General features: G+C 36.2%; 1 protein-coding gene across 2 annotated transcripts in view; it reads left to right on the top strand.

Annotated features, from left to right (window-relative positions):
- The window catches only part of Thoc2 (THO complex subunit 2), a 114,591-nt gene that overhangs the window by 29,950 nt on the left and 58,237 nt on the right, over positions 1–26,404 (top strand). For both annotated transcript variants that reach the window (XM_006257504.5, NM_001191756.2), the window contains exons 5-12: positions 3,300–3,370; positions 4,390–4,511; positions 5,254–5,387; positions 9,069–9,235; positions 13,049–13,141; positions 14,371–14,526; positions 15,248–15,420; positions 16,550–16,745. In XM_006257504.5, coding sequence (XP_006257566.1) covers positions 3,300–3,370; positions 4,390–4,511; positions 5,254–5,387; positions 9,069–9,235; positions 13,049–13,141; positions 14,371–14,526; positions 15,248–15,420; positions 16,550–16,745 — 1,112 coding nt within the window. The remainder of the gene's footprint in view (positions 1–3,299; positions 3,371–4,389; positions 4,512–5,253; positions 5,388–9,068; positions 9,236–13,048; positions 13,142–14,370; positions 14,527–15,247; positions 15,421–16,549; positions 16,746–26,404) is intronic.

Genomic DNA, 26,404 nt, shown 5'->3' with positions numbered 1-26,404 from the left:
GACACCTTTTAAAAAGACTAATCACATGAGGGTAGCCTGATAGGCTGATTCTGAGTAACATGGTACACTGATGAGACCTTGGAGGTGGGCCAGTTGGTTGGTGATATAGAACACATGAGTAGAAGGAAGCTGAGGGCTGTTTAGAAAATCATAGGAGAAATGAAAAAAGAACGTGCTAATTAAGGATACACGAGTAAGGTATGATGGAATGTTTATTTGAATGGTATTTTGAGTTAGAAAAATTATAATGAAAAGAGAGAAAGTATAATTGGGAGAACTACTAAAGTGAGCTTTCATACAGGCTAACAGACAGATTTACTAAGGTCCTGTTCAGTATTTCTACTATAATCACAAGCTGAGAGAAGAGTGCCTTAATCAGACAACTGGACTTAAGCACCATGTGCCTGAACTTAAGTACCTTAGTGATGTCATCTTAACAACGTTAGGACTCAGTGATAACTGGGAACCCCTGGAAAAATTAATGAGATCAATTAAGTCTTGGAAGAAACACCATTAAAAAGTGGAGACTAACTGGACTCAGGGGTATATGCTTCTAGTCCCAGCATTCTGGGGGTAGAGGTAGGTGGATTTCTATAAGCTTGAGGTCATCAGCCTGGTCTACAGAGCAAGGTTCAGACTTGCCAGGGATGCATTAGGAAACCCCATGTCAAGAAAAACAAGTTGAGATTGTATTGTAAGTTACATTGCATAAATCATGTTTTATTTGTGTGTGTGTGCGCGTGTGCGCATGCACACACACACTGTAGTGTATAGTACCCACAACCTCACAGATTCTAAGCAAGTGCTTATACCACTAAGGCACACCCATAGCCCCCAGAATTTTCTTAATGTCCTCATGTTAACTTTGTGCTACAGTGGCTAGGATATGGGCAAATGGCAGTTGTCAAGAAGTAATAATGAAGGGCCAGGAAAACATTTGATGCTTAAGAGTTGTGTTCGATGATAAATCTCCTTCTGTTTTGATTCTTCATGTTGACAGTAGAACATGAACTAAAGTAAAACTGTAGTAAGGTTATGTTATTTTTGGAAGATCTATTTAGTGGTACTAGTTATTACCTCAGTAAGACTGATGATGTTTATTGTACAGTCTAAATTACCAGTTGACTTTTTATTGGATATTCTATTCATTTACATTTCAAATGTTACCCCCTCTCCCAGTTTCCCCTCTGGAACAGCCCCATCTCATCCCCCCTCCCCCTGCTTCTATGAGAGTGCTCCCTCACCCACCTACCCACCCACTCCTGCCTCCCTGCCCTGGGATTGCCCTACATTGGGGCATTGAGCCTCCACAGGCCCAAGGGCCTCAGTTGACTTTAAAATAAGTAATTCTAAGCACTTGGGAGGTAGAAGCAAAGAGAAAGGATCAGAAACTTAAGGTCATTTTGCCTAATTAGTGAGTTTGGGGTCAGCCTTGACTGCAAGACACTCTCATAGGAAAAAAAAATATCAGTTAAAGCAGCGATTTGAAATCAACCTTTGTAATTCTGCTAATCTTATTTGAAAATTTTGATGTTTGGCATTTTGTATTAATTGTTTTATTTCTTCCACACCTCAGATCTAAGCTTAAATTTTCTGAACAATTTTCTAAAACAGAGAGAAGTCTATGGTTTTACATATTTCAGTATTAAATGCCAATATTGAGTGTTTTTATCTAGTGACTAGAATTCGTCAAAATAGGATATTAAAGATACCTTTTTTTAAAAGATTTATTTATTTAATGTATATGAGTACACTGTAGCTGTTTCAGACACACCAGAAGAGGGCATCAGATCCCATTACAGATGGTTGTGAGCCACCATGTGGTTGCTGGGAATTGAACTCAGGACCTCTGGAAGAGCAGGTACTGCTCTTAACCTCTGAGCCACCTCTCCAGCCCTAAAGATACCTTTTAATACCAACTTTTCATAGACTTGGTGACATTAGACTTCTCAACTTCATTGGTAAGTGACTCTTAAGGCTAGCAAACATCTTTGTGCCAGCCCTGGAGAAACTGAGAAAAGAGAATTGCTATGATTTGAAGGTCAGCTTGAAGTTCACAGCAAATTGAAGACAAGCCTGTGCTACATAGTGAGACCTTTTTATTAAAAAAAGAAAAGAAAACAACGACAAAATGCCAAGACTGAGAAGCTGCCTTAGTGAATAAAGCCTTTGCTAAAGCATGAGGATCAGAGTTTGGATCCCCAGCTCCCTTGAGAAAGCAGGGTAAGGGCTGTGTGGTGGTGCACGTACAACCCTAGTCCTAGCACCAGGGAGATAGAGGCAAGTGGATCTTTGCATTTGAGGCCATCTGTATTAAGTAATGAGACTGTCTTAAAAAGGTGGGGAAGGGGCCAGTATGGTGGCTTGCCTATTGTCCTAGTGCATGAGAATCATAGACAGGATATCTTTGGCAAGCTGGCTAGTTATATTAGTCAATTTGGCAACCTTTGCTTTCAGTGAGAGCGACTCTGCCTCAGTAAAGTGGATAACAATTGAGGAAGACACTCGACATCACCCTCTGGCCTCCATACACGACAGTGTTAATAGTACACTCCTGAGTATGCATAGTGTACATACATACCCACTCAAAAGGACTTGGGAGACAAAACAACCACCCACAAAAGTGGGCCTTTTTTTTGCTGTTTTTGTTATGACACAGCATCTTACTATTTAGTCCAGGCTGGTCTTGAACTCATGATCCTTCTGCTTCAGCCTTCTGAGGGCCGTGATTACAAGTGTGTACCACCAAGCCCAACTAATGTAGAAAAAGATTTTTCTTGTTTCCCAGTTCAACTTGACCATTATGGAATGTGTGTCTATTTTGACACCTCTGATAAGTGGTCATTTAAACTTTGTTAGAATTTTTCCTTTTTGAAAATAGTATTTTTATTTCTGAAATTTTGTTTCCTGTGATACAAACTATTTATGGATGCATGTTATAGGTTACAGGTTCAGTTATCAGTATTAAAAAAATGAAAGGTTTTATGAGTATATGAAAGATATATTATTACAGTTTTTAATTTTTCCAGATTCAGCAAAGTTATTTTATTTTTAACCAATTATATTTATTTTTGAGACAAGGTATTTCTATGTACCTGGTCTGACCTGGAGCCCATACTGTAGACTTTTATTGTGAGCCTTATGCCCCCTGCTCCTGGGTGCTGAGATTACTTCCAGGCATGTACTACCATACCTAATGCAGAAAGAGACATTTTAAACTACGTTTTAAAGAAGATGAATCTTTTAGTAGGAGAGAGTATAGAAAAATGAAATTTGTATCTCTTTTCTTCCCATTATAGATATTGAGACAAATTGTTTAGAAGAAAAAAGCAAGAGAGACTATTTTACACAATTGGTATTAGCATGTTTGGTAAGTTTTAAAATATATTTTTCCCTTCTCAATTTTGTATTGAATAAGTATAATCATAATTGATAATTAAAGATACTGACATTCAGTTGACTTCATGATAAGGTGAGATTTAGATCTTGAAATGGAATGTTTTGTGAAATTAGGTATGCAATTTCTGTGAAATAATCATAATTCTAAATTACTTAATTTATATCTATAAAAACCTTCAGTGATATTTCTGACCCAGTCAGTTCCTAACATAGAAATCTTAGGCAACTATGAAGTAAGTAGAATTTATTGTAGGTTGTTTTTAAACAGATTTTTTGAGAACTTTATTAGGGATAAAATGACATAGGTAGTTTAAAAGAAATAAATGCAAGTTGTGCTGTGGATGTAGTTTACTTAATAAAGTGCTTGCCTAGCATATAGGAAATCCTTGGTTCTATCCCTAGTACCCTATAAACCGGGCATGGTGACACTTGCTTGTAGTCTCAGCACTTGGGAGGTGGAGACAGGATCAGAAGTTCAAGATCATCCTTAACTACGATGAGTTCAAAGACAGCCTGGGATACACGAGACACTGTCTTTAAACAAACAGCAACAACTCTTCCCCACAATAATAGAAGTCACAGTTGTCCAGTAAGCCACTTCATGTTCATAAAATTACAGCCAAGGAAAAATACAGTTACTAGGATGTAGAAGAATGCCCTTGTCTTTTGGCTTACTGCAGACAATGTGCAATGCGGAAGTACTATCTTAAGTGAAAATTGAGTTAAATCAGGCTCAACATAATGAAATTTAATCTATAGTTTTACTCTATAAGCTGTGTATAACAAACATGTAATTTTAAAATAATTTTTGAAAGAGCTATATAATTTTCAGTATTTGGAGAGTCATTTTGTTGAATTGAAATTCGAGGCTTATAAAGAGACATGATTTTGTATTCTTCCATTGGAAAGATTATTTTGAATATATTTAAGATTATATGTACATAGTTGGAATGCTAAGGAATAAATGGTTTTTAATATTTTTTAATGCAGTATTTAGTTTCAGACACAGTTCTGAAGGAACGATTGGATCCAGAAACTTTGGAATCTTTAGGGCTTATCAAACAATCACAGCAGTTCAACCAAAAGTCAGTTAAAATCAAGACAAAACTCTTGTAAGTATTTGTGGCTTATATTAACAGATCAAGTAGCTGAATGTTGAATTTTCATTTTAATAGTAGCAGTTTCTTGAGGCTTTTTGAAGGCTGTTTTTTTTTTTGCTTGTGGGTAGCTTTTTTTTTTTAAAGAACATTTAAATTATTGAGTTTTCAGTGAGCTATCCTTGTGTTAACTTTGTTCGTATTTAAGTTTGAGATGACATTCTTTTTAAGAAGGCTTATTTTAAATGATGTGTTTGTGATCCTGGGCACATGAGTGTGTGTGTGTTTGGGGGTGGGTGGTGTGTGAAGGTGCCTTCAGAGACCAGAGGTGTTGGATTCTCCCTGGAGCTGGAGTTACAGGGAAGTATATATATATATAAATATAAATATATATATAAACTGAGGGAAATATATAAATGCTGGGAACTGAACTTGAGTTTTCTGAAAGAACAGAAAGTGCTTTTAAACTACTGAGCTACATCTCCAGACCTATATGAACCCGCTGGTTATTACTACTAAGTATTTTATAACCATGACTATATTCAGAGCATATTCAAAATGGTGGAAATATTGGTATGCTGGTATGCTCTCTTGTTAACTAATAATGCTTTTTATACTAAAAGATACACAAAAGGTTACAATTGATAGCCATTCTCATGATTGTTTTAAGTTAGTGATCTTCAGTGAGAGTACACTACATTGTTCAAGCTTGATAATTGAAATTAATTTTATCCTTTAATGATATTTCTGATTTCAGTTATAAGCAGCAAAAATTCAATTTATTAAGAGAAGAAAATGAAGGTTATGCCAAGCTGATTGCTGAACTGGGGCAAGATTTATCTGGAACTATTACTAGTGATTTAATATTAGAAAATATCAAATCTTTAATAGGTAAGCCATACCTGTGTCTATATAGTATGTGTTATTAAGATAAGCTTTATTTTTAACTTTAGATGATATCTATAAAGAAAAAATGAATCACCTTCAGCTGTATAGTGAGTTCATGGACAGCAGGAAACAAAATAGAACCCCATACCTGGGATTCTATAACTTTTAATTACAGTATTTTATAAGTATTTATAAAATTTATCATGATTTTTATGAAAAATGTTTTTGTCATTGTTACCTGTATGTATAGTCTAATGTTTTCTCTAATACTTCTGTCTGTAAATTTTAACTATATTTCAGACATTTTTATAGAGGGTAGAAAATAAATAAGAAAACTTTAATATTTGGAGAACTCTTGAAATCTGATATCTAGTCCTTTAGAATTTAATTTATAAATACAATTTATGACTTTGATAACACATTTCATCTTTATTTCTGAAAGTAGCAGATGTTATAAAAATATAGCAGAAAAAATGTTCTCTCTAGTTTTAAAATAGCATTTCTGTCACATTACTTTTGTCTTGAGCATTTGAAGAGAGTAGCTGACATTTATACAGGAGGAATGAATAGGGCAAACCTGGCTTTTTAAGATTGGCAAGAATTCCTAGTCCTATTTAGTAGGTAGTGTTCTACGGAGGGAATATTTTGAAGTTGTGTAAAATCCTACTTTTTGTGATGGAGGAATGTTATATCCTGTCTCATTGGTTACAATGTAGCTGCCTTTTACCCTCAGCTTGTGTTTTGGTTTTTGTTTTTAATCATTCTATTCAGTTCCATCTCAAATGGTAACAACTTCCTGGTTACTTTATGTGGATGCCTGCACAAAACATTAGGAGAAGGGATAAGGATTCAGCCAAACTTATATTCATTCCTTAGATAGAAACTCTGAAATAAAGAGTAGTCATTAAAATAAAGCTGTATTTTTTTCAGTCTTTCTTATTCTTTGACTTGGTTTTTGGTGACTCCAAGTGTACAAGCTAAGGCTGCATTCAGTTGAAATTTACCTTTTTCTTTGAAGTCAGGTTCTGGTAGCGTATGATTCTTATTCATTCATTCATTTATTTATTTATTTATACTTCTTTCCTACGGTGATTGAACATCAGATGAGTGCACCTCTAGCCCTGTAGGAGTCTTGTTGTCTTCTATGGCCTTGACAATGTCAGTGACCTGTTTTTAAAACTCCTCTAGTACAGATTTCTTTTCTTACCAGAATAGGCTGTGCATTTTTTCCTGCAGATTTTACCCTCTTTCATCTAGCTTGTGAAGCTTGTCAGTACTACCGTACTGCCATTGTACTGGTTTTTTTCTTCTTTGTACTGTGTCATGTCTTTACTTAAGATAGTGTTCCCGGGGTTGGGGATTTAGCTCAGTGGTAGAGCGCTTGCCTAGGAAGCGCAAGGCCCTGGGTTCAGTCCCCAGCTCCGAAAAAAGAACCAAAAAAAAAAAAAAAAAGATAGTGTTCCCTCCCTCTTAAGATCTCATGTTATGGAGACCCTCCCTGCATTTGCTTTCACTTTATCTTCTTTTATATGCATGTCTCTTTCCTGTTTTTTCTTAAATTCCTTTCTGGGTTCTGACCTTTTCCATACCTTTGTTATTTTGGGAGCATTTTCTTAAAGGTATGCTTTTATGTAACTGGAAATTAAATACTCCTCTCTCTTCAACTTTGCTCTCCTGGAAAAGAAGATATTATCTCTGTAGACCAACATGACACCATCTTCATTTCAGGCTTATGCTCCTCATGGATAATCTATAAGTAAAAATAATTTGATTTCTTGGTCTGTATTTATTCTAACCCATCTGGCATCCTGTAAAGTGTGGTAGACCAGATAGACTCAGATAGCATCATCTTAAATCATTCCTGGCCACCACTTTGAGCACTCCTTATATTCCTTGGGTTAGTTTTCTTGTTAACACTTAGTGCTATAACAAGTATAGTTGATTCTTTGTTTCTGTGAGGTTGAAAATATTTGTGGAAAATCTTTTACAAGTATTTATGTTGTATTAGTTTATCTTTTGTGATATGAGGTATGTAAGATCATATATATCAATTATATGCACATCTTGTTCCATTTTATATAAGAGACTGTAGCATCTGTTGATTTTGGCATCCTTAAGGCGGTCTTGGAACAAACTTAGACACTGAGTTTTATGTCTCTACCATCAGCTCTGTGAGGACAATGTTTTTTGTTTGCTTTGTTTACTACCCAATTTTTAAGGTTTAGTTGTTGCTAAATAAATAACTAAATGGAAAATTAATGAATATTCTGCCCATTTCTAGTGTCTGTAGTGATTTTCAGTCTCTTTTCTGACATGGAGAAATTTAGAAAGCTTCACTCCCTGACTCATTGTTTCTTTCTGGCCAGATAACCTTTTGTTCCCTCTGGTTGGTCAAGAAAGGAACTTTTCATGTAGAAATTGAGGTTAAGAATTTAATTTAATTTAATATTTTTCAACATTCAAATTAATTGGGTACACTCTCAATGGAACTCCATTTAGGTCTTGTCTCATCTGACCAAAAGGCTCTCACTTTACAGCATCCCACTTTTTATGTCATCATTGGATACGTTTCTTCATGTTTATTTCCACTGTTTTCTCCTAACGCACACACAATTTAGGTAGGTAATACTTTATACAAAACTCTCTTAGCTCTGCTATCTAATTAGCCATTTTGAGAACCTGATACCTAGTTTGGAAGGTATGTACACTGGGTACAGTTGTATTCAGATGCATTGATCTGAAAAACTCTTACTTATCACCCTTTAAGATTTTGGCAGATAAAAGTACACGTAACTGTTTAGCCTGTGTTGTTTCTTACTGTGTAAGCTCGCACAGAAGCAGAGCTGCTAGAATCGTGTGGTGATGATTGCTGTCTAAATTGTGACAGTAAATCTGAACAACTTACTAAGTAGGGATCAAAAGTGATTAGTACACTATTAATACATAGGTCCTTTCAAGGGAATTTTATGTCAAAGTGGTAGATATATATTTTAAAAAATCAAAGAAAAAATAGAGGTAGACTCGTTTTTCTGAACTAAACTATTAATATATACCTGTCTGTATTAAAAAAATCCAAACACATTTTCAATATGTTAAATATACACAATAAAAATGATTACAATAGTTTCATGTAAGTCAATGTTCAACACATTTTCTTTCTATTTTGTTCTATTTTTGAGACAGTATCTTGGACGTCACTCAGCCCTTCCTGAAACCTTGATTCCTTTGCCTAAACTTCTTGATCTTCTTGGTGGGGTGGAGTCTTTTTAATTGTTGTAGTTCTTATGTATTCTACTTCACTAGTCTTTCGTTTGTTATGCAGTTGGCAAAGTTTTCTCGTCCCTACCCCCTATTCTGTAAACTGTCTTTTCACTATGGTGTTCATTTAATTTGCTATACAGAATCTTTTAAATTTCATGTAATTCCACCTGTCATTTCTCGGGATCATTTCCTCTGCCATTGGAACCCTTTATAGAAAGTCCTTGTTTATGCCTAACCTGTGTTTTTCAGGGAAATTGACCTGTTCTTTTCTTTTGTTGTTGTGTTCTGATCTCTTATTCCTATCACATATTTTGAAAATAAGTTATTAAAATATTTTTATCTTGCCGTATATTATCATTGTTGATGACTTTAACAGAGATGATGTAATTACTTTTGAACTTATATGTAACTCTTTTGTTCTAGGATGCTTTAATCTGGATCCCAATAGAGTTTTGGATGTCATTTTAGAAGTATTTGAATGCAGGCCAGAACATGATGACTTCTTTATATCGTTATTAGAGTCTTACATGAGTATGTGTGAACCACAAACACTGTGTCATATTCTTGGATTCAAATTCAAGTTTTATCAGGTAAGAATGTGTATATATGTGTATTTGTAGATCAGTGTTATAATTTTGTATGTATAGTTTTATTTGTGTTGTATTATTTGCTAGTTTCAGCTCAAATATTTTAGCTGATGAGATAGAGAAATAAAAAGCTAATGATAGTTGTGACGAGCACTGTATTAAGAGTGTAGATGATTTGATGAGACAGTCTAGAGAAAAGCGGAATTAAATTTTGCCTCAGGAGACAGGTTCTAGTAAAACTTGAAGGAGTAGGAACGTGTTGAAAATTTCCTATGCAGAAATAAACTGCAAGACTAAAGATTGGTGGTGTGGGAATATATAACTGATTGAAGAAACAGCCGGTTGTTACTTGCCTGTTTTGTGACATGAGAAATGGAGTGATAGAAAATTGTCTCCAGATAGATTTTGCATTTTAGATTGCATAGGCCTTTGGCTACATGTTATAGTAAGGAATTGATTGTGCATATGAAGGGTATTAGAATGTTTTAGGGATGTTTTACATTCTGTTCTCTTAAATCAGTATAGTAGCTGAAGATAACCTATTTTTCTGGTTAATTCTCTTTCCATCTGTCATATTATTGCCACTGTTATTTTGTAAAAGATTTGATGGAGGTACCTAACTACCGAAAAGTCATTTCTGGTCGTATTAAGCTTTTATTAAAACATTAGCCACAGCTGCTACTCATTTTCCTACTAGAAGCTTAAGGGTCCATTCATAATAAAGGAAAATAGGTCAAAGCATTTTAGCAGGTTTTAAAGGCACCAAGAAACCAATGACAGAAATGGAAAGGTAGAGAAAATTTAACTTGGCCCATGATTAATCATATCATATCACAGTGAAGATTGATGACATTCTGAGAAACAAGTTAATAGTTAGTTTTAGATTAAAAGTTCTTTTGCATGAACATACTGTTAGTGGTATAACCAGTGTGTATCTGTGAGTGCTTAACAATATTTGAGCAATACTTTTGTATATTTTACAATATATGTTTAATATATATATATATATTTGGACTTTTTAAAAAAGATTTATTCATTTATTATATATGAGTACACTGTCGCCGTCTTCAGACACACCAGAAGAGGGCATCGGATCCCATTACAGATGGTTGTGAGCCACCATGTGGTTGCTGGGATTTGAACTCAGGACCTCTGGAAGAGCAGCCGGTGCTCTTAACCGCTGAGCCATCTCTCCAGCCCCATTTTTGGACTTTTTAAAAGTATATGAAATACTTAAATGTTAGAAACAACTTGTTCTTGTAAGAAATACTCTATACTGCTCTGTGTGACAATATTTCATTTTTGTTCTTGCCAGAGCTATTAAGTTATTGTGAGAGTGTAGTCTTATAGCTGCTGAAGGAAAGAGAATTGTTAGAGATTTGAAATAATTTGTGGTCATGAGAGAAAGTAAGGAAAGCTGTGTAAACCAAGTCTTGTTTAGGAGATGTAATCGTGGGTGTAGGCTCTTAGGAATGTGTAGGCAGCATGTATATTGGTCTCTTCCCAGTGCTCCTGTTCTCTCCAATCACTACCTGAAAATGCTAATGCCCTCTTTTTACAACTCACATATTGACAAAAGCACTTAAAGGGGAGGGACATGAATGTGTGGGTACAAGACTGTTTTATTCTCTTAGAGCGAAGCCATTAATTAAATCAAAGTAACTTTTTCCTAAGTATAAAACGTTAATCGTAATGCCCAAAGTACTCACTAAGAAACAGAAAAGGACAAGAAAGAAATACAGACAAAAGAAGCTGGTGATGTAGGGGATGAGGAGCAAAAATGCCCACAAAGCTTATCCTTATTATTAATTCTTTTACGTGTAAAATTGATCTCTCTAATTCAAAGTCAGGTTTTGGCAGAGTGCACTCAAAACAAAACAAACAAATAAAAAAAAAAAACCACGATCCAGTATTATTCTAGGTAAAAGAAAACTATATTCAAAGGTACAAATAATTTGAAAATAACAATATAGAAGCAGATACTATATTTGCATGTGGGAGAAAGCTGTGGTTCCCATATCAATATCAGATAGGGTAGAATTCAGGTCAGAAATTGTTATGAAATGATGATTGATGGCCTGTAAGACTGATGGTCTGTGTAGTATTTTTGTATATTTTATAATAGTTATAAACACAAATGAGCTAAGCACCATAGCCTCTAAATTTATGAAGCAGGGGGAATAGTTTTTGTTTGATCCAAGAGTATAAAACTTCTCGAGATGAATTCTTTAGAATAGGATTAACTGTTTAGAATAGGATAAACTGTTTAGAATAGGATTAAGAGTACAGTGCAACTGGTCATAATATATTCTATTTAAGAATCTCAGAAGAGATTAGAAGTTAAATATGCTTTTGTAAATTTGCTCTTTAACCAGCTATTGTCAATAGACTAGACTGATATGAAATTTATCCTGCAATAGTTATTTACCTTTTGTGTACCCTGTTCTTATCAATGATCAAATTAACTAGACATGCTGGAAATGATGGGCTTCTCCTGAAATCCAAGTATTTGGGAGGCTGATGCAAAAAACATAATGAGTTCTACTCTTCCTGGGGCTACACATTGAGGCCTCATCTCAAAATATAACAGAACATTAAGTGAATTGGGTCTAGTAGACCCATGTGGAAAACTCTACCCAACAATACTAACATATTCTTCTTAATGCACCTGGAACATTCTCCAACACAGGTCATATATTTAGAATTTAGGCCAAAGAATATCTTGAATTACAAAATATCTTGTGATTACATGGGGTGGTATTTGATTATAGCTATAGTGATGGACAATGATCTAAAATTTCTTGACATCGGTTATCTAAATTGAGTTTATGAGACTAGTGAATGTGGTTTTAATACATTCAAGTCATGTACCTCAGGACAGATTATCAATAATTTCCATAAGCTTTGTGAATTTGTTTTGATACCAAACTTGGACCATTATTTGTTTTTATTAAAAATATTTTAATATAAAATAACCATATATATGCACATGCTTAGAATCAAGAAACTATTGTTAAGTCGAAGACTTATCTATTATAAAAAATACAACAAAACAGTGTCTTCTTTAAATAACACAAATTAGTTAAGTTATGGTCATATTATGCATCCCAAGTGTGGCTGCCTGTACTTAAGTTGTTTTATTTCAGTGTTATTACAGTTGTGGGGAAGGAAACTTAGTATGTTGTCATTGTTTACCTTTTATTTACATTTGGCTTGTTAATTGCTAGTTAATCTATTAACAATAGATGTTTAAAGATTAGTTTCAGTATGTTTTTCTAGACACATAGACCCTCATAGTTTATCTGGAATTAACTTTGCCATTTTGTGTTTTAAATGCTGATTTATCTTAACTGTTTTGAAGAGGAAGTCTGGGTGTAAGTTGGCATAAAATTCAAGACATAAAAGTATAGAGTATGTACTTCCACATTTGTCAATGTTGTCTATATTGTTGCTTGGCCACTGATAACTAATTGAAAAGCAAGTATAAAAAAGTACAGTAAAACACCGCAATAACAACTCTGTAAACAAATGCAAATTATGTTATACAGTTTAAATCTCACATTCTTTTCAAGTCTCAGCTTTTACTTGAATATTCTTAGGCATTGTAATAGATGCTTAATCCCAAAACTGTTTTCTTATACACATCTGAAGATGTTTTGGGATGCTGGCAAAAGTCTTTGCCCTATTGTTCAGATGTTTGATTTTATAATGAAGAAATATTAAAGTGTGTTGCTTAATTTTTATTGATGATTGGTAGATAAGAATAGGTAAGATTTTAATTTTACTCTATATCTTAAGGAATTATTGTTCTTTTAGGAACCAAGTGGTGAGACGCCCTCGTCTTTGTACAGAGTTGCAGCAGTCCTTCTGCAATTTAATCTCATTGATCTAGATGATCTTTATGTACATGTAAGTCAAGTGTTTTGTTAAGAGTATTTCTTATGCATCCCAGGGGTGAGGAAGAGGGCTAGGCAATTATATAGCACTTCAGTGTTGGCTCTAGACTTCCAGGTTTTGTTTTTTGAAACCATTTTTGCTTTCTCTAAATTAAAAATATAGTGGATTTTCTTCTTTGATCAGCAATGGAAGGTAAAGTCCTCTTACTTACCCTTAGAGGTTTCAAGATTAGATATATAGCTCTTTTTAATCATCACCAGTGCTTAGCTCACGGGGAGAAAGGTCAAGTGCTAAACAATGTCGTTTTTAGGGTTTTTTATTTTATATATAATTTGTACAAATTGGGGATTGTCTAGAAACTGATAGGTACCTATTGCTGTACAGTATTTGAAGATTTCACCTCTAATGGTTACTGCTTGTTTATAGTAGCCTTGGCTATGGAAATAGATGATGCATATTACAGGGGTTGTAACATTCCTATTGTAGCTCACTGTAGTGCCTAAGAACTGAAAATAATTTTTGACTGTGTTTTTGTTTGTGTCAGGTTTATTAATATGAAATACTTAAAGTAATAATCCTCCACATGTACAAGGTAGCTAGATTTGAGATAATCAACCCTCAATGATGGAGTTGACTTTCTTTTTCATATTGATCTAGACACAAGTTTGTGACTTATGAGAATTGTAAAATTATTAATAGTTCTTGTAATTGAAGTTAGAACATTCAAATCTACCCTTTTGAATATATATATATATATATATATATGTATGTATGTATGTATGTATGTATGTATAGTACTTTGTTTAGTGTGATGCTTGGCTTTTAAAGGTGAAGTATGTCCTTTTTATTTTGTATTGTAGTCAAACACCAGGCCCAGTCTGCTGGGAAAACTCTGCTGTACTGCAGAGCAGCCCTGCTCCTGGTATTCTCAATGGAATAGGTATAGATTTTAGGTATATTTATAAATTCAGTGGGAAACAAACGCCGTAGTGTGAATTTAGAACTTTTAAAATACCAAAGATACAAAATATTTGTTGCTATGTAACTTTAACATGTATGTAAAACTCAGGTACTGATCTTTTAAAATTATTAGATAATAGGTCAAACTTACTTGGAAAGAATTCATAGCTGTGAATAAGCTAGGCTTCTTCTTTATAGCTGTACTAATTGAACAATAGTCTGCTTTTTATATGTGCAATCTGCTTGTAATAACTTGTGAAAATTTAATGATTTATTTTTAGCTCCTCCCAGCTGATAATTGTATTATGGATGAATACAAACGAGAAATTGTGGAAGCTAAGCAAATTGTAAGAAAACTCACAATGGTTGTACTGTCTTCTGAAAAACTTGATGAACGAGACAAAGAAAAGGATAAAGATGACGAGAAAGTAGAAAAGGTACATCACTTAGGCCAGGAAAACTTACACTGTTTACAATCATTATTTCATTTCTCATGCTTAATCACCTTATGGAGTATATTTTCTTTATTATATACACTGTGGCTGTCTTCAGACACAACAGAGAGGGTGCCAGATCCCATTACAGATGGTTGTGAGCCACCATGTGGTTGCTGGGAATTGAACTCAGGACCTGTGGAAGAGCAGTCAGTGCTTTTAACTGCTGAGCCATCTCTCCAGCCCTGGAGTATATTTTCTAAATTTTGATTATGTAAAATTTGATTTGGGTAATACTCATTTTGACTTTAATATGAATGGTACCTTCACAAAGAAAACTGCTCTTTTTTTCTTCTAAATTTCAAAATAAAAGAAAAAAAATCACAAAATATTGATTTTATTTTTCTGTGTATATGATACACTTTAAGTCCTAAAGGGATTCTCAAAGATGGTAATATCTCTTACATGCTATTGCATTAAGTCCAACTTAATTTCAAATTTATAAATTGTAATGCGTATGTGTTCTAAATGGGAAAATAAAGCAACAACAACAGCAAAACAAGAAAAAATGTCCAAAAGATCATATTTTTTCAATTCATTGAAAATTCAGTTACTGTGATGTTTCCCAGGAATTGCAACTGTTTGATGTACATTATATTTAGCTCAAGTTTTAAAGAGAAATATCTGTATTCCAAATATCATTGTTATGTTTATTCATTTTTAGCCACCTGACAACCAAAAACTTGGTTTGTTGGAAGCTTTGTTAAAGATTGGTGATTGGCAGCATGCACAGAACATCATGGATCAGATGCCTCCGTACTATGCAGCTTCACATAAGCTAATAGCTCTTGCTATTTGCAAGCTCATTCACATAACTGTCGAGCCTCTCTACCGAAGGTTGGTTACTCTGTACTAAGCATTAAGATACAGATAATTTCAGATTACTAAAAAGATCTGTGTAGTACTATCTTTTCTCTTTAAATCTAGCATCTGTTTCAATATTTCCTCAAAACATAAGAACTATTCACAGTGTATGTCAGCCATGTGTGCATGACTTCTCTCCTGATTTCCCAGTGTCCTAGAATGTGTGCTGCAATGGAATATGAAAACTCCAGGTTATGTTTCCCGAGCCTGTGTGCATTATTGAGAGTGAAAATAACTTTTTTCCTATTTTACCTTTTCTTCTTGGGAAGCAGAAAGTTTCCCTTTTTGTAATTAGTCTTAGGGAAACATTTCTCTATTTTGGTGTTAATGGTTCTGACTGAAGACAGACATGAAGACATTGTGACAGGCTTTCTTTTGGGAAATTACTAGTATAATTTTTTTTATTGTCTTGAATGTGTCAACTAGTCCTGTAGACATCAGCCTATTTGTAGGGAGCTTAGGAGCTGTATTGGCAGCAGCTCTGGCTTCCGCCTCATAGATTAGAGCCTGTTTCAAAAGCCACAACCTTGTCTTCTGTGTAGCTGCTGCTTTCATTGCGACCTGGGTTGTAGACAGTGCAGACTTCTCAGAGATTGAGCCCTGAGACTTAAATTAGGACTCCTGCTGTGTATGGGAAAACTCTGGGCATACTGTCTTATGACAACTTGAATTGGACAGTTAGCTTACCTATCACTACTTCCTCATACTCAGTATAGGTAAGCAGTAGATCCCAGATTGAGACATGTTTGATTTCACCTTGTCACATATCTGATGTCCATGCCTTACTCTCCATTCCTAGAACCACAGTCTCTGCTGGCCAAGCTTAACTTAAACTCATGTTAAATGTTACTTGAGAGCTACACCAAGAACTCTTCCTTTATTTAAGTTCCTATTTTGAACCATTGTCTTTCTGAGATTTGTTTTAACATGCTTACTGAATTTATTTTTATGTTTTGCCAGCTGAGACTTATTTACTGTAATAAAGTGAGTGATGACTAGAATAGTTAAAGCAAATATGAACAAGAAAATTATTGTTTTATATTGGAGACTGTATATATATATAGTGCACAGATTTCTAAATCTTGCTTTTTTTTTTAAATAGAGTTGGTGTTCCTAAAGGTGCTAAAGGCTCACCCGTTAGTGCTTTGCAAAATAAGAGAGCACCGAAGCAAGTAGAGAGCTTTGAAGATTTGAGGAGGGATGTATTCAATATGTTCTGCTACCTTGGTCCTCACCTCTCACATGATCCCATTTTATTTGCAAAAGTCGTGCGCATAGGCAAGTCATTTATGAAGGAGGTCAGTAAGTTTTCTTCCTAGTAGAAAATTAAAATTTGAAATAAAATGTGAATATATTTGTTTTCATGAGTATTTCTAGAAGCAAACAAACAAACAAACAAACAAACAAACAAACAAACATGAGTTAAGGAAAATTGTTTTTCCTTTAACAATTTGTGGAACGCCCAAAGTGTCCCATTGGTGATTATGTGTACATGTTTTAAAACTCCAGATCTAGGCATATGATTCAAGTATCTCCCTTAGGAAAACCTTTGGTTGATTTCCATTATAACTTGCACCCTGCTCCTCCTTACCTGTCTTCTTTCATGTAGTTTTGAGTCATTACTATTAATTGTTTGGAGGCTTTTCAACCTCTAACTGCTCAGGGCCTATTACTGTATTTTTTTCTTTGGGTGGATAAGGATTGAGTTTGGGGCTTTATATGGTTTAAGTATGTGCTCTGCTGTGGAGCTATGTCCCTAGCTCATTTGCCTTTTTAACTAAATTTTTTATTGAAATTAATTATATGAAAGAAAAATATATAAATTGTGAATATACAGTTCAGTGACCTTTTTAAAACTAAACACCCATGTGTCTACCACCTAAATCAAGAAATTGAATGGTTCCAGCAATGCCACTACCTCATTTGTAAACACTTAGACTATTTAAAAATTTTGTGGCGTAGAATGCTCATCTGATATAACATCTCTAGCCTGAGATGCTTAGTTCTCAACTTCTGATAAATCTATGTATGTATGTATGTATGTATGTATGTATGTATGTATGTATGTATGTATGTATGTAATCTATCTATCTATCTATCTATCTATCTATCTATCTATCTATCTATCTATCTATCTATCTATCTATCGATTCCTTTTGGGTATGTGCCCAAGGGTGGTATAGCTGGATCTTGAGGTAGGTAGATGCCCTTCTTCCTGTTGTTCCCCTGCCCCTTGTCCTTTACTTCCTTTCTGAGAAGCAAACTTTTTATGACATTTACTTTGTGTTTCTGTGTGTATATGCATGTATGCCACAGCACTGTGTGGAGGTCAAAGGAAAACGTGTGGGAATTCGTTCTCTCCTTCCACTGGTTCCATTCACTAAAACCAGCTTTGACGATAAGCATCTCTACCTAATAAGCCATTTCATCAGCCCAATAATATTTTAAAAACAACTAAACTTTTCATTATAGTTATTTCCTAGTAGATATTTATTTTCAAATAGATGCTTGTTATTGAAAGCATTTGTCGTACCCCCAGAGTATTTTTTCTGTTGTAATAATTTTATACACAGAGTTAGAGACCAAGTTCTGTTTTCTGTTTTTATAATTTTGAAATTTTATTTTTATTTTATACTTTTGGATGTTTTGCTTGCATACATGTCTATGCATTATCTGCATTGAGTTCTCACACAAGCCAGAAGAAGGCATTGGATTTCTCACTACCAGAATTAAAGATGTTTGTGAGGTACCATGTGTATTTGAACCCAAGTCCTCTGTAAGAGTAGCCAGTACTCTTAAACACTGACTCATTTCTCCCAAATTTTTTGTTTGTTTGCTTGTGCGCTCTCTCTCCTCTCCTCTCCTCTCCTCTCCTCTCCTCTCCTCTCCTCTCCTCTCCTCTCCTCTCCTCTCCTCTCCTCTCCTCTCCTCTCCCCTCTCTCTCTCTCTCTCTCTCTCTCTCTCTCTCTCCCCTCCCTCCCTCCCTCCCTCCCTCCCTCCCTCCCTCCCTCTCCCTCCCTCCGACCCCTCTCTGTCAGGCAGCATTTCACTGTATATCGCTGGCTATCCTGGAGCTTATAGACCAGACTGGCCTTGAACTCATGGAGATGTGAATCTCTTGCCTCACAAATGGTCACTACACATGACCGAGACCAAATTTAATATAAAACAGTCCTGCTTTTCAATGAGCCTGATCAGGGAGAACTACTGAGATGTTTATCTTTGCATTGTCATTTATTTTAATTGGTTTTAAGCTTAACTCATTTTTTTCATGTGACAGTGTTTAGCTATTTAGGGAATGGATTACAAATCAGACTTTATGTAACATTTTTGTGGAGCATAAAGGTTATTGAGGGGAATTGGGTAGGGGGCATCAGTCCTTCTTGGCTACAGCCTTCTTCATAGCTGACAGCAAGTTGCTCAGCTCTTCCTCCTTTCTCTTGGTGCAGCTCACTCTAGGGCAGTGGCATCAAATCGCAGCTTTCTTTTTTTTGGATCTTTTTTTTTCGGAGCTGGGGACCGAACCCAGGGCCTTGCGCTTGCTAGGCAAGTGCTCTACCACTGAGCTAAATCCCCAACCCCTATCTCACTCTTTTCTTGATGAACTTGAGGAAGTACTTGTCCTTGAACACCTTGAGCCACTTGTAAGGTGTCAATCTGTGGATTCATGTGTGGATTATGTCCCCCATGAACTTGGTATGCTTGGTGAGATGCCAGCAGTGTTGGCTGTGCCTTGATTTGCTGATGTACTTCAGTATGCTGTGGCCCTTGTTGAAGCCCTAGGCAATGGGCTTGTGCAGGGGACAGTGAGGAGGTTAGGTAGGAGGGGACTATGGCTTCTGTTCTCTGATGGCAGGCCGGACAGGAAGCTTATGTATCAGTTTTAACATTAGTATGCGTCCTAGGTTCAGATACTAAGTACCAATAGGCAAATGGCAACTCTATATAGATGGTGTGTGACTTTTTTTTAGGGGACTTGTTTTACTAAGATGTGATGTCAGGTACATGGTCAATTATATCCTTCCTAAAAGTATATTTCCATATAAGAAGAAGGTAGATAAGGTGTTTTTTTTTTTTTGGTAGATAAGTTTTTCAAACCTTACTCCAACTTCCAATAATTAAATTTTTAGATATGTGTGGGTCTCTTTTTGTGTGTGTGTACACCACATGTGTTCAGGTACCCGAGAAGCCAGAGATGACATCTGATTCCCTGGAACTGGAGTTAGAGTGAATTGTGAGTCACTGTGTAGATGTTGGAAATTGAACCTCTGAACACTGAGCCATTGTGCCAGCCCTCAAGTTGTTTTGGAACAACAATCCTTGAAGTTAATTTCAAAAAAGAAAAATCCCAAATGTAAAGAACTGAAATAACATTTGAAAATATTTGTGATACTGCTGACCTATTTTTTTTAAAGTTCAGGACATAGCAAATGCTGTCATATACTATTTTGTTCCATCAAGTAGTTAGCATGATGTCTGATTTCTCACTGCTTATTCCTGGGATCATGTGCTATACATGCATGCAAGGTGGGAATTGCCAGGGAACTAATACCATACTCCATTTCCTCAGCTTTTTAAAAAATATATTTATATATTTTGGATATGAGCCCTCTATCAGTTGTAGGATTGGTAAAGATCTTTTCCCAATCTGTTGGTTGCCGTTTTGTCCTAACCACAGTGTCCTTTGCCTTACAGAAGCTTTGCAGTTTTATGAGATCCCATTTGTCGATTCTTGATCTTAGAGCATAAGCCATTGGTGTTTTGTTCAGGAACTTTTCTCCAGTGCCCATGTGTTTGAGATGCTGCCCTAGTTTTTCTTCTATTAGTTTGAGTATATCTGGTTTGATGTGGAGGTCCTTGATCCACTTGGACTTAAGCTTTGTACAGGGTGATAAGCATGGATCGATCTGCATTCTACTACATGCTGACCTCCAGTTGAACCAGCACCATTTGCTGAAAATGCTATCTTTTTTCCGTTGGATGGCTTTGGCTCCTTTCTCAAAAATCAAGTGACCATAGGTGTGTGGGTTCATTTCTGGGTCTTCAATTCTGTTCCATTGGTCTATCTGTCTGTCTCTGTACCAATACCATGCAGTTTTTATCACTATTGCTCTGTAATACTGCTTGAGTTCAGGGATAGTGATTCCCCCTGAAGTCCTTTTATTGTTGAGGATAGCTTTAGCTATCCTGGGTTTTTTGTTATTCCAGATGAATTTGCAAATTGTTCTGTCTAACTCTTTGAAGAATTGGATTGGTATTTTGATGGGGATTGCATTGAATCTGTAGATCGCTTTTGGTAAAATGGCCATTTTTACTATATTAATCCTGCCAATCCATGAGCATGGGAGATCTTTCCATCTTCTGAGGTCTTCTTCAATTTCTTTCTTCAGAGTCTTGAAGTTCTTATTGTACAGATCTTTTACTGGCTTGGTTAAAGTCACACCGAGGTACTTTATATTGTTTGGGTCTATTATGAAGGGTATCGTTTCCCTAATTTCTTTCTCGGCTTGTTTCTCTTCTGTGTAGAGGAAGGCTACTGATTTATTTGAGTTAATTTTATACCCAACCACTTTGCTGAAGGTGAAGTTAGACTGCAGGGAGACAAATAACCCTATTAAAAATGGGGTTCAGGGGGCTGGGGATTTAGCTCAGTGGTAGAGCGCTTACCTAGGAAGCGCAAGGCCCTGGGTTTGGTCCCCAGGTCTGAAAAAAAAGAACAAAAAAAAAAAGGGGTTCAGGGGCTGGAGAGATGGCTCAGTGGTTAAGAGCACTGACTGCTCTTCCAGAGGTCCTGAGTTCAAATCCCAGCAATCACATGGTGGCTCACAACCATCTGTAATGGAATCTGATGCCCTCTTCTTGTGTGTCTGAAGATAGCTACAGTGTACTTAATGTAAATAAAAATAAATAAATCTTTTAAAAAAATGGGGTTCAGAGCTAAACAAAGAATTCACAGCTAAGGAATGCCATATGGCTGAGAAACACCTAAAGAAATGTTCAATATATTTAGTCATAAGGGAAATGCAAATCAAAACAACCCTGAGATTCCACCTCACACCAGTGAGAATGGCTAAAATCAAAACCTCAGGCGACAGCAGATGCTGGCGAGGATGTGGAGAAAGAAGAACACTCCTCCATTGTTGGTGGGATTGCAGACTGGTACAACCATTCTGGAAATCAGTCTGGAGTTTCCTCAGAAAATTGGACATTGAACTACCTGAGGAACCAGCTATCCCACTCCTGGGCATATACCCAAAAGATGCCCCAACATATAACAAAGACACATGCTCCACTATGTTCATAGCAGCCTTATTTATAATAGCCAGAAGCTGGAAAGAACCCAAATGTCCTTCAACAGAGGAATGGATACAGAAAATGTGGTACATCTATACAATGGAATACTACTCAGCTATGAAAAACAATGACTTTATGAAATTCATAGGCAAATGAAGGGAACTGGAAAATATCATCCTGAGTGAGGTAACCCAATCACAGAAAAACACAGATGGTATGCACTCATTGATAGGTGGCTATTAGCCCAAATGCTTGAATTACCCTAGATGCACAGAACACATGAAACTAAAGAAGGATGACCAAAATGCGAATGCTTCACTCCTTCTTTAAAAGGGGAACAAGAATACCCTTGGCAGGGTATAGGGAGGCAAAGTTTAGAACAGAGGCAGAAGGAACACCCATTCAGAGCCTGCCCCACATGTGGCCCATACATATACAGCCACCAAACTAGATAAGATGGATGAAGCAAAGAAGTGCAGGCGGATAGGAACCGGATGTAGCTCTCTCCTGAGAGACATAGCCAGAATACAGCAAATACATAGGCGAATGACAGGAGCAAACCACTGAACTGAGAACGGGACCCCCGTTGAAGGAATCAGAGAAAGAACTGGAAGAGCTTGAAGGGGCTCGAGACCCCATATGAACAACAATGCCAACCAACCAGAGCTTCCAGGGACTAAGCCACTACCTAAAGACTATACATGGACTGACCCTGGACTATGACCTCATAGGTAGCAACGAATAGCCTAGTAAGAGCACCAGTGGAAGGAGAAGCCCTTGGTCCTGCCAAGGCTGGAACCCCAGCAAATGGGATTGTTGGGGGTAGGGCGGTAATGGGGGGTGAGTGGGGGAGAGGAATGCCCATAGAGAACGGGTGGAGGGAGCGTTGGGGGATGTTGACCTGGGAACCGGGAAAGGTAATAACAATTGAAACGTAAAAACAAAAAAATACCCAATTTAATAAAGATGGAGGAAAAATATAAAAAATATACTTATGCTGCGCATATGCCTGTGCGTGTGTGTCTACATATACATCCCACAGAGTATACCTGTCGATTACAGAATATCGTGCTAGGGTCTGTTCTTTTCTTCCACTCTGTGGGTTGTGGGGAGTCAATCTCAGGTCATTAACTTTGTTCACAGGTTCTTTCACCACTAACAATCTCACGGCCCTTTGCTCAGATTTCAACCAATGAAAGATAAGAATTGATTGATTGTCTTCTAGACATTTCTAGAGACTCAGAACCTTTTTTATCCAAACAGCCAATTTTCAATTGGTGTTTCTTAGGGTTGAGTGCCTACACTTGAGTATAGTTTGCTTCTGGGGAAATCCAAACCAAAACATAAGAGTGCATCTTTAAATAGATTTAATGTTTAAGCAGTAATGTCTTCAAAAGTTATATGCACATACTATTTTTTGTTTTATAAAGGGAACTATTTAAATATAGCCATATCTAGCACTGGAAACATAGGAAAGACTTTTCATGTGTAGTCTCCCATCCATTCCTGTAGTTCTTTTTCTATGAGTTAGATTTTTTTAAAGTATAGAATGTAGTTTATTTAGGGGCATGGGAAGGGGAGTTGAGAAAGGAATAGAGAAAGAGAAGGGGCAGAGGAGGACAGAGTGGGGGAGGGAAGGGGAGAGGAGACGAGAAGCCCTCCAGGAACTCTTGGAGAGGAGGGGAGGAGGGGAAGGAGAGAGAGGGAGAAAGGGGTCAGGGAGAGAAGAGAGTCAGAGAGAGAAGGAGAAGATTGAGGTAGGTTTTTGAATTCCATATTATTTTTATTTTATCTTAATAAATAGCCAGGGCTTGCTTTAAACTCAACATCCTCATTCCTCTAGATTCTGGATTCTAGACATGTGCTACTTCCTTCAGAAGTTTTAATTGTTTTGTTTACTTGATTATTTTTTAAAAATCTGGATTTATGTGTGTGAGTGTTTTGGCTCCACCTTGGTCTTTGTAGCGTAAGTGTGCAATGTCTGCAAAGGCCAGAAGGGGGAGTTGGATTCAATGGAATTGAAATTACGGAGAGTAACTGGAGCTATAGCTAGCTATATACAGAGAGTAACAGGAGCTATAGCTAGCTGCCTCATGGGTTCTGGGTATCAGACCTGGGTCCTCTAGAAGAGCAGTCAGTGATTTTTACTGCTATACCACCTCTCTAGGTCGGTTCGAATTGATTTTAAATGGGACCTGTTTGGATCCTCTCTAGCAAAAACATTTTTTATAGAGTAGTTTTGATGCATATTTGAAGTAGTTTTAAATCTAATATACCACACCTACAAAGTACTTAATAATTCATATTTAGTATAAAAAATACGTAAGTAAAAATAGTGCCATAATGTTTTATAGCCATTCAGGTCATAAATCTTAAGTGTTTTTTTTTTTTTTTTTTAAAATCAGAGTTACGGTATAGTTTTAAGCAGCATTTGAAATAGTCGTGGGTTAAAAGCACTGAGTTAGGTCATTAGTCATAAGAAGCTATTTGTTTAGTTTTGTCTTCTTCATTTCTCAACTCTCTGAAACCTGTCTTGGTGAATTCCCTATCATTATTTTTTGGTACTGAATATTGTTCTATAGTGCCATCATCTGCACTGACTTTATAGAGTGATGTTGGAATCTCTTCTTTCATTTTGATGATAAACATAAATCTTCCTAAACAGAGCTGAGTGCTTTGTTTTGTCTACATTTAAAATTCAAATGCTCAAAGTACTTCAGACATCTTGTAGCTTAAGAGTTGTCACCTCAAAGATGGGATTTGTGTCCTCTTTCTGTTCAAAGGCTCAGTGCATGGTACTTTGTAAATAATGGCACATTGTATCCACTTCCTTGTCTCTCTCCTGTTCCAATGTGGTGTTCACTGTGGCATTGACTATTCTATGTTACCTCTGATCTAAGAATGAAGTAAACTAAAAAAAAGAAAATATAAATGGGGTAGAATGTGTTTATCTTTAAAAGTTTGCTTTTGATTTGCATGTCCCTCCTGATTATTTCTGTTTAATCTTTGCTATAATCAGTTTTGATGGAAAGGTTTAATGTTCTTCTAGGTAGCTTTGTTTTGTTTTCAATATTTAAATATATTTTCTTATGTAATATAAAAAAATTCAACATGTGGACATTCGCAACTCACTAGAGTAACTCAGGGAAGCAAATCAGCTACGTTACTGTGAAAATTAGGCTTATTTAAATCACCGTGTAGTAGGAACAGGGTAGCCTAGCTGCCCTTAAATGGCAAACAATAAAGCCTAGTTTTTCTGATTATGACCTATCCTCACTTCTGCCCCCTGTTGTACCTTATATGTTACCTGAGTTACCAGCTCTCTAACAGCAATAAAAAAAATGAAGCGTCAACAAACAATAGCTGTTTCATTTTTTCCTCCCTGGCCACTCTTCTATAATTGAATTCCTTGTTTGCTGACAAAATACATGTTGACTCAGCTGTATCTGTGAAAGAGAACCATATTTTTTTGAACCTGACAATTAGAAAAAGAAAATATGTTGTTAAGCATCTTGAATTATTGTTAAGTAAAGTAAAGCACTTAGATGCCTGTAATAACCTACTCAGAAGCATACAGACACCCTTCAAATGTTCGTGCTTGCATCCTAGCTTTCTCCTTCCCATGCTTGAGTTTTGAACTAGGCTTTTTCCTCATGTCTAGATTGTCCTTAGGTATCAGTTCTTTATTTGTACTTTTGGTTTTTTATCTTTGTACACATATACACTGGTAGGCACCACTAGCAATGTTTGTTTGTTTGTTTGTTTGTTTGTTTGAAACCAGGCTCCTGCCTTGGAACTCACTGTGCGCTGATACCAGACTCTCAGAGGTCTGCCTTCTAAGTGCTGAGATTAAAGGAATGAACCACTCTGCTTAGCTTTCAGAGTATTGTTAAGTGACTAGACAGTGTTGTCAAACAAGTCGCTTCAAGGTTCAGTCTGTATGGGGACAATACAGACTCAGGATGTGATTTTTTTTTCTTCTGTCAGCAGTGTCCCGAATATTTTGGACTTACTTTTTGTTGAGTGCTTTGGTAGTGGTGAATTATAATGCAACTAAAATTCATTTCCTTAATTTTGATATTTGGTTCCATTAGTATTTGATTTTATTGATTCTGCAAAACATCAGTTCTCTACCTGTGGGTCATGACCTATTTCCAATGGTCTTAGGGACTGAGATACTACTTAGTGGCAAAATTATAGTTAGGGAATAGCAACAAAAAAATTTATGGGTGGGGATCACTACAACATGAGGAATTGTATTAAAGTGTTGCAGCATTAGGAAGGTTGAGAAGGACCTGGATTGAAAATGTAAATACATTAGAATTTAAATGACTGTGATGGTTACAATTTCATTAAGTTTAGTAATTAATGCTTATTATGAGTTTTAGGAAGCTTTGGTTTATAAAGAGAAAAGAATTGACATTTAAAACTGATAACTTAGGGTTAGGAATATAGATCACCTGGCAGAATGCTTGCCTAGTGAATCAAGCCCTGGGCTTGATTCCTAGTACTATATAAACTGAATGTGGTGGCACATGCCTGTAATCCAATCATTGGGAGGTGAAGGCAGGAGGATCAAAAATTCAAGGTCAACCTGGACTAGGGAGTTGGAAACCAGCCAGGGCTACATGAGACACACTCACTCTCTCTCCCTCTCCCTCCC

Source organism: Rattus norvegicus, chromosome X (assembly GCF_036323735.1).
Source record: "Rattus norvegicus strain BN/NHsdMcwi chromosome X, GRCr8, whole genome shotgun sequence".
In the NCBI taxonomy this organism is placed as follows: Eukaryota; Metazoa; Chordata; class Mammalia; order Rodentia; family Muridae; genus Rattus; species Rattus norvegicus.
This window is presented reverse-complemented; position numbering and strand designations above follow the sequence as displayed.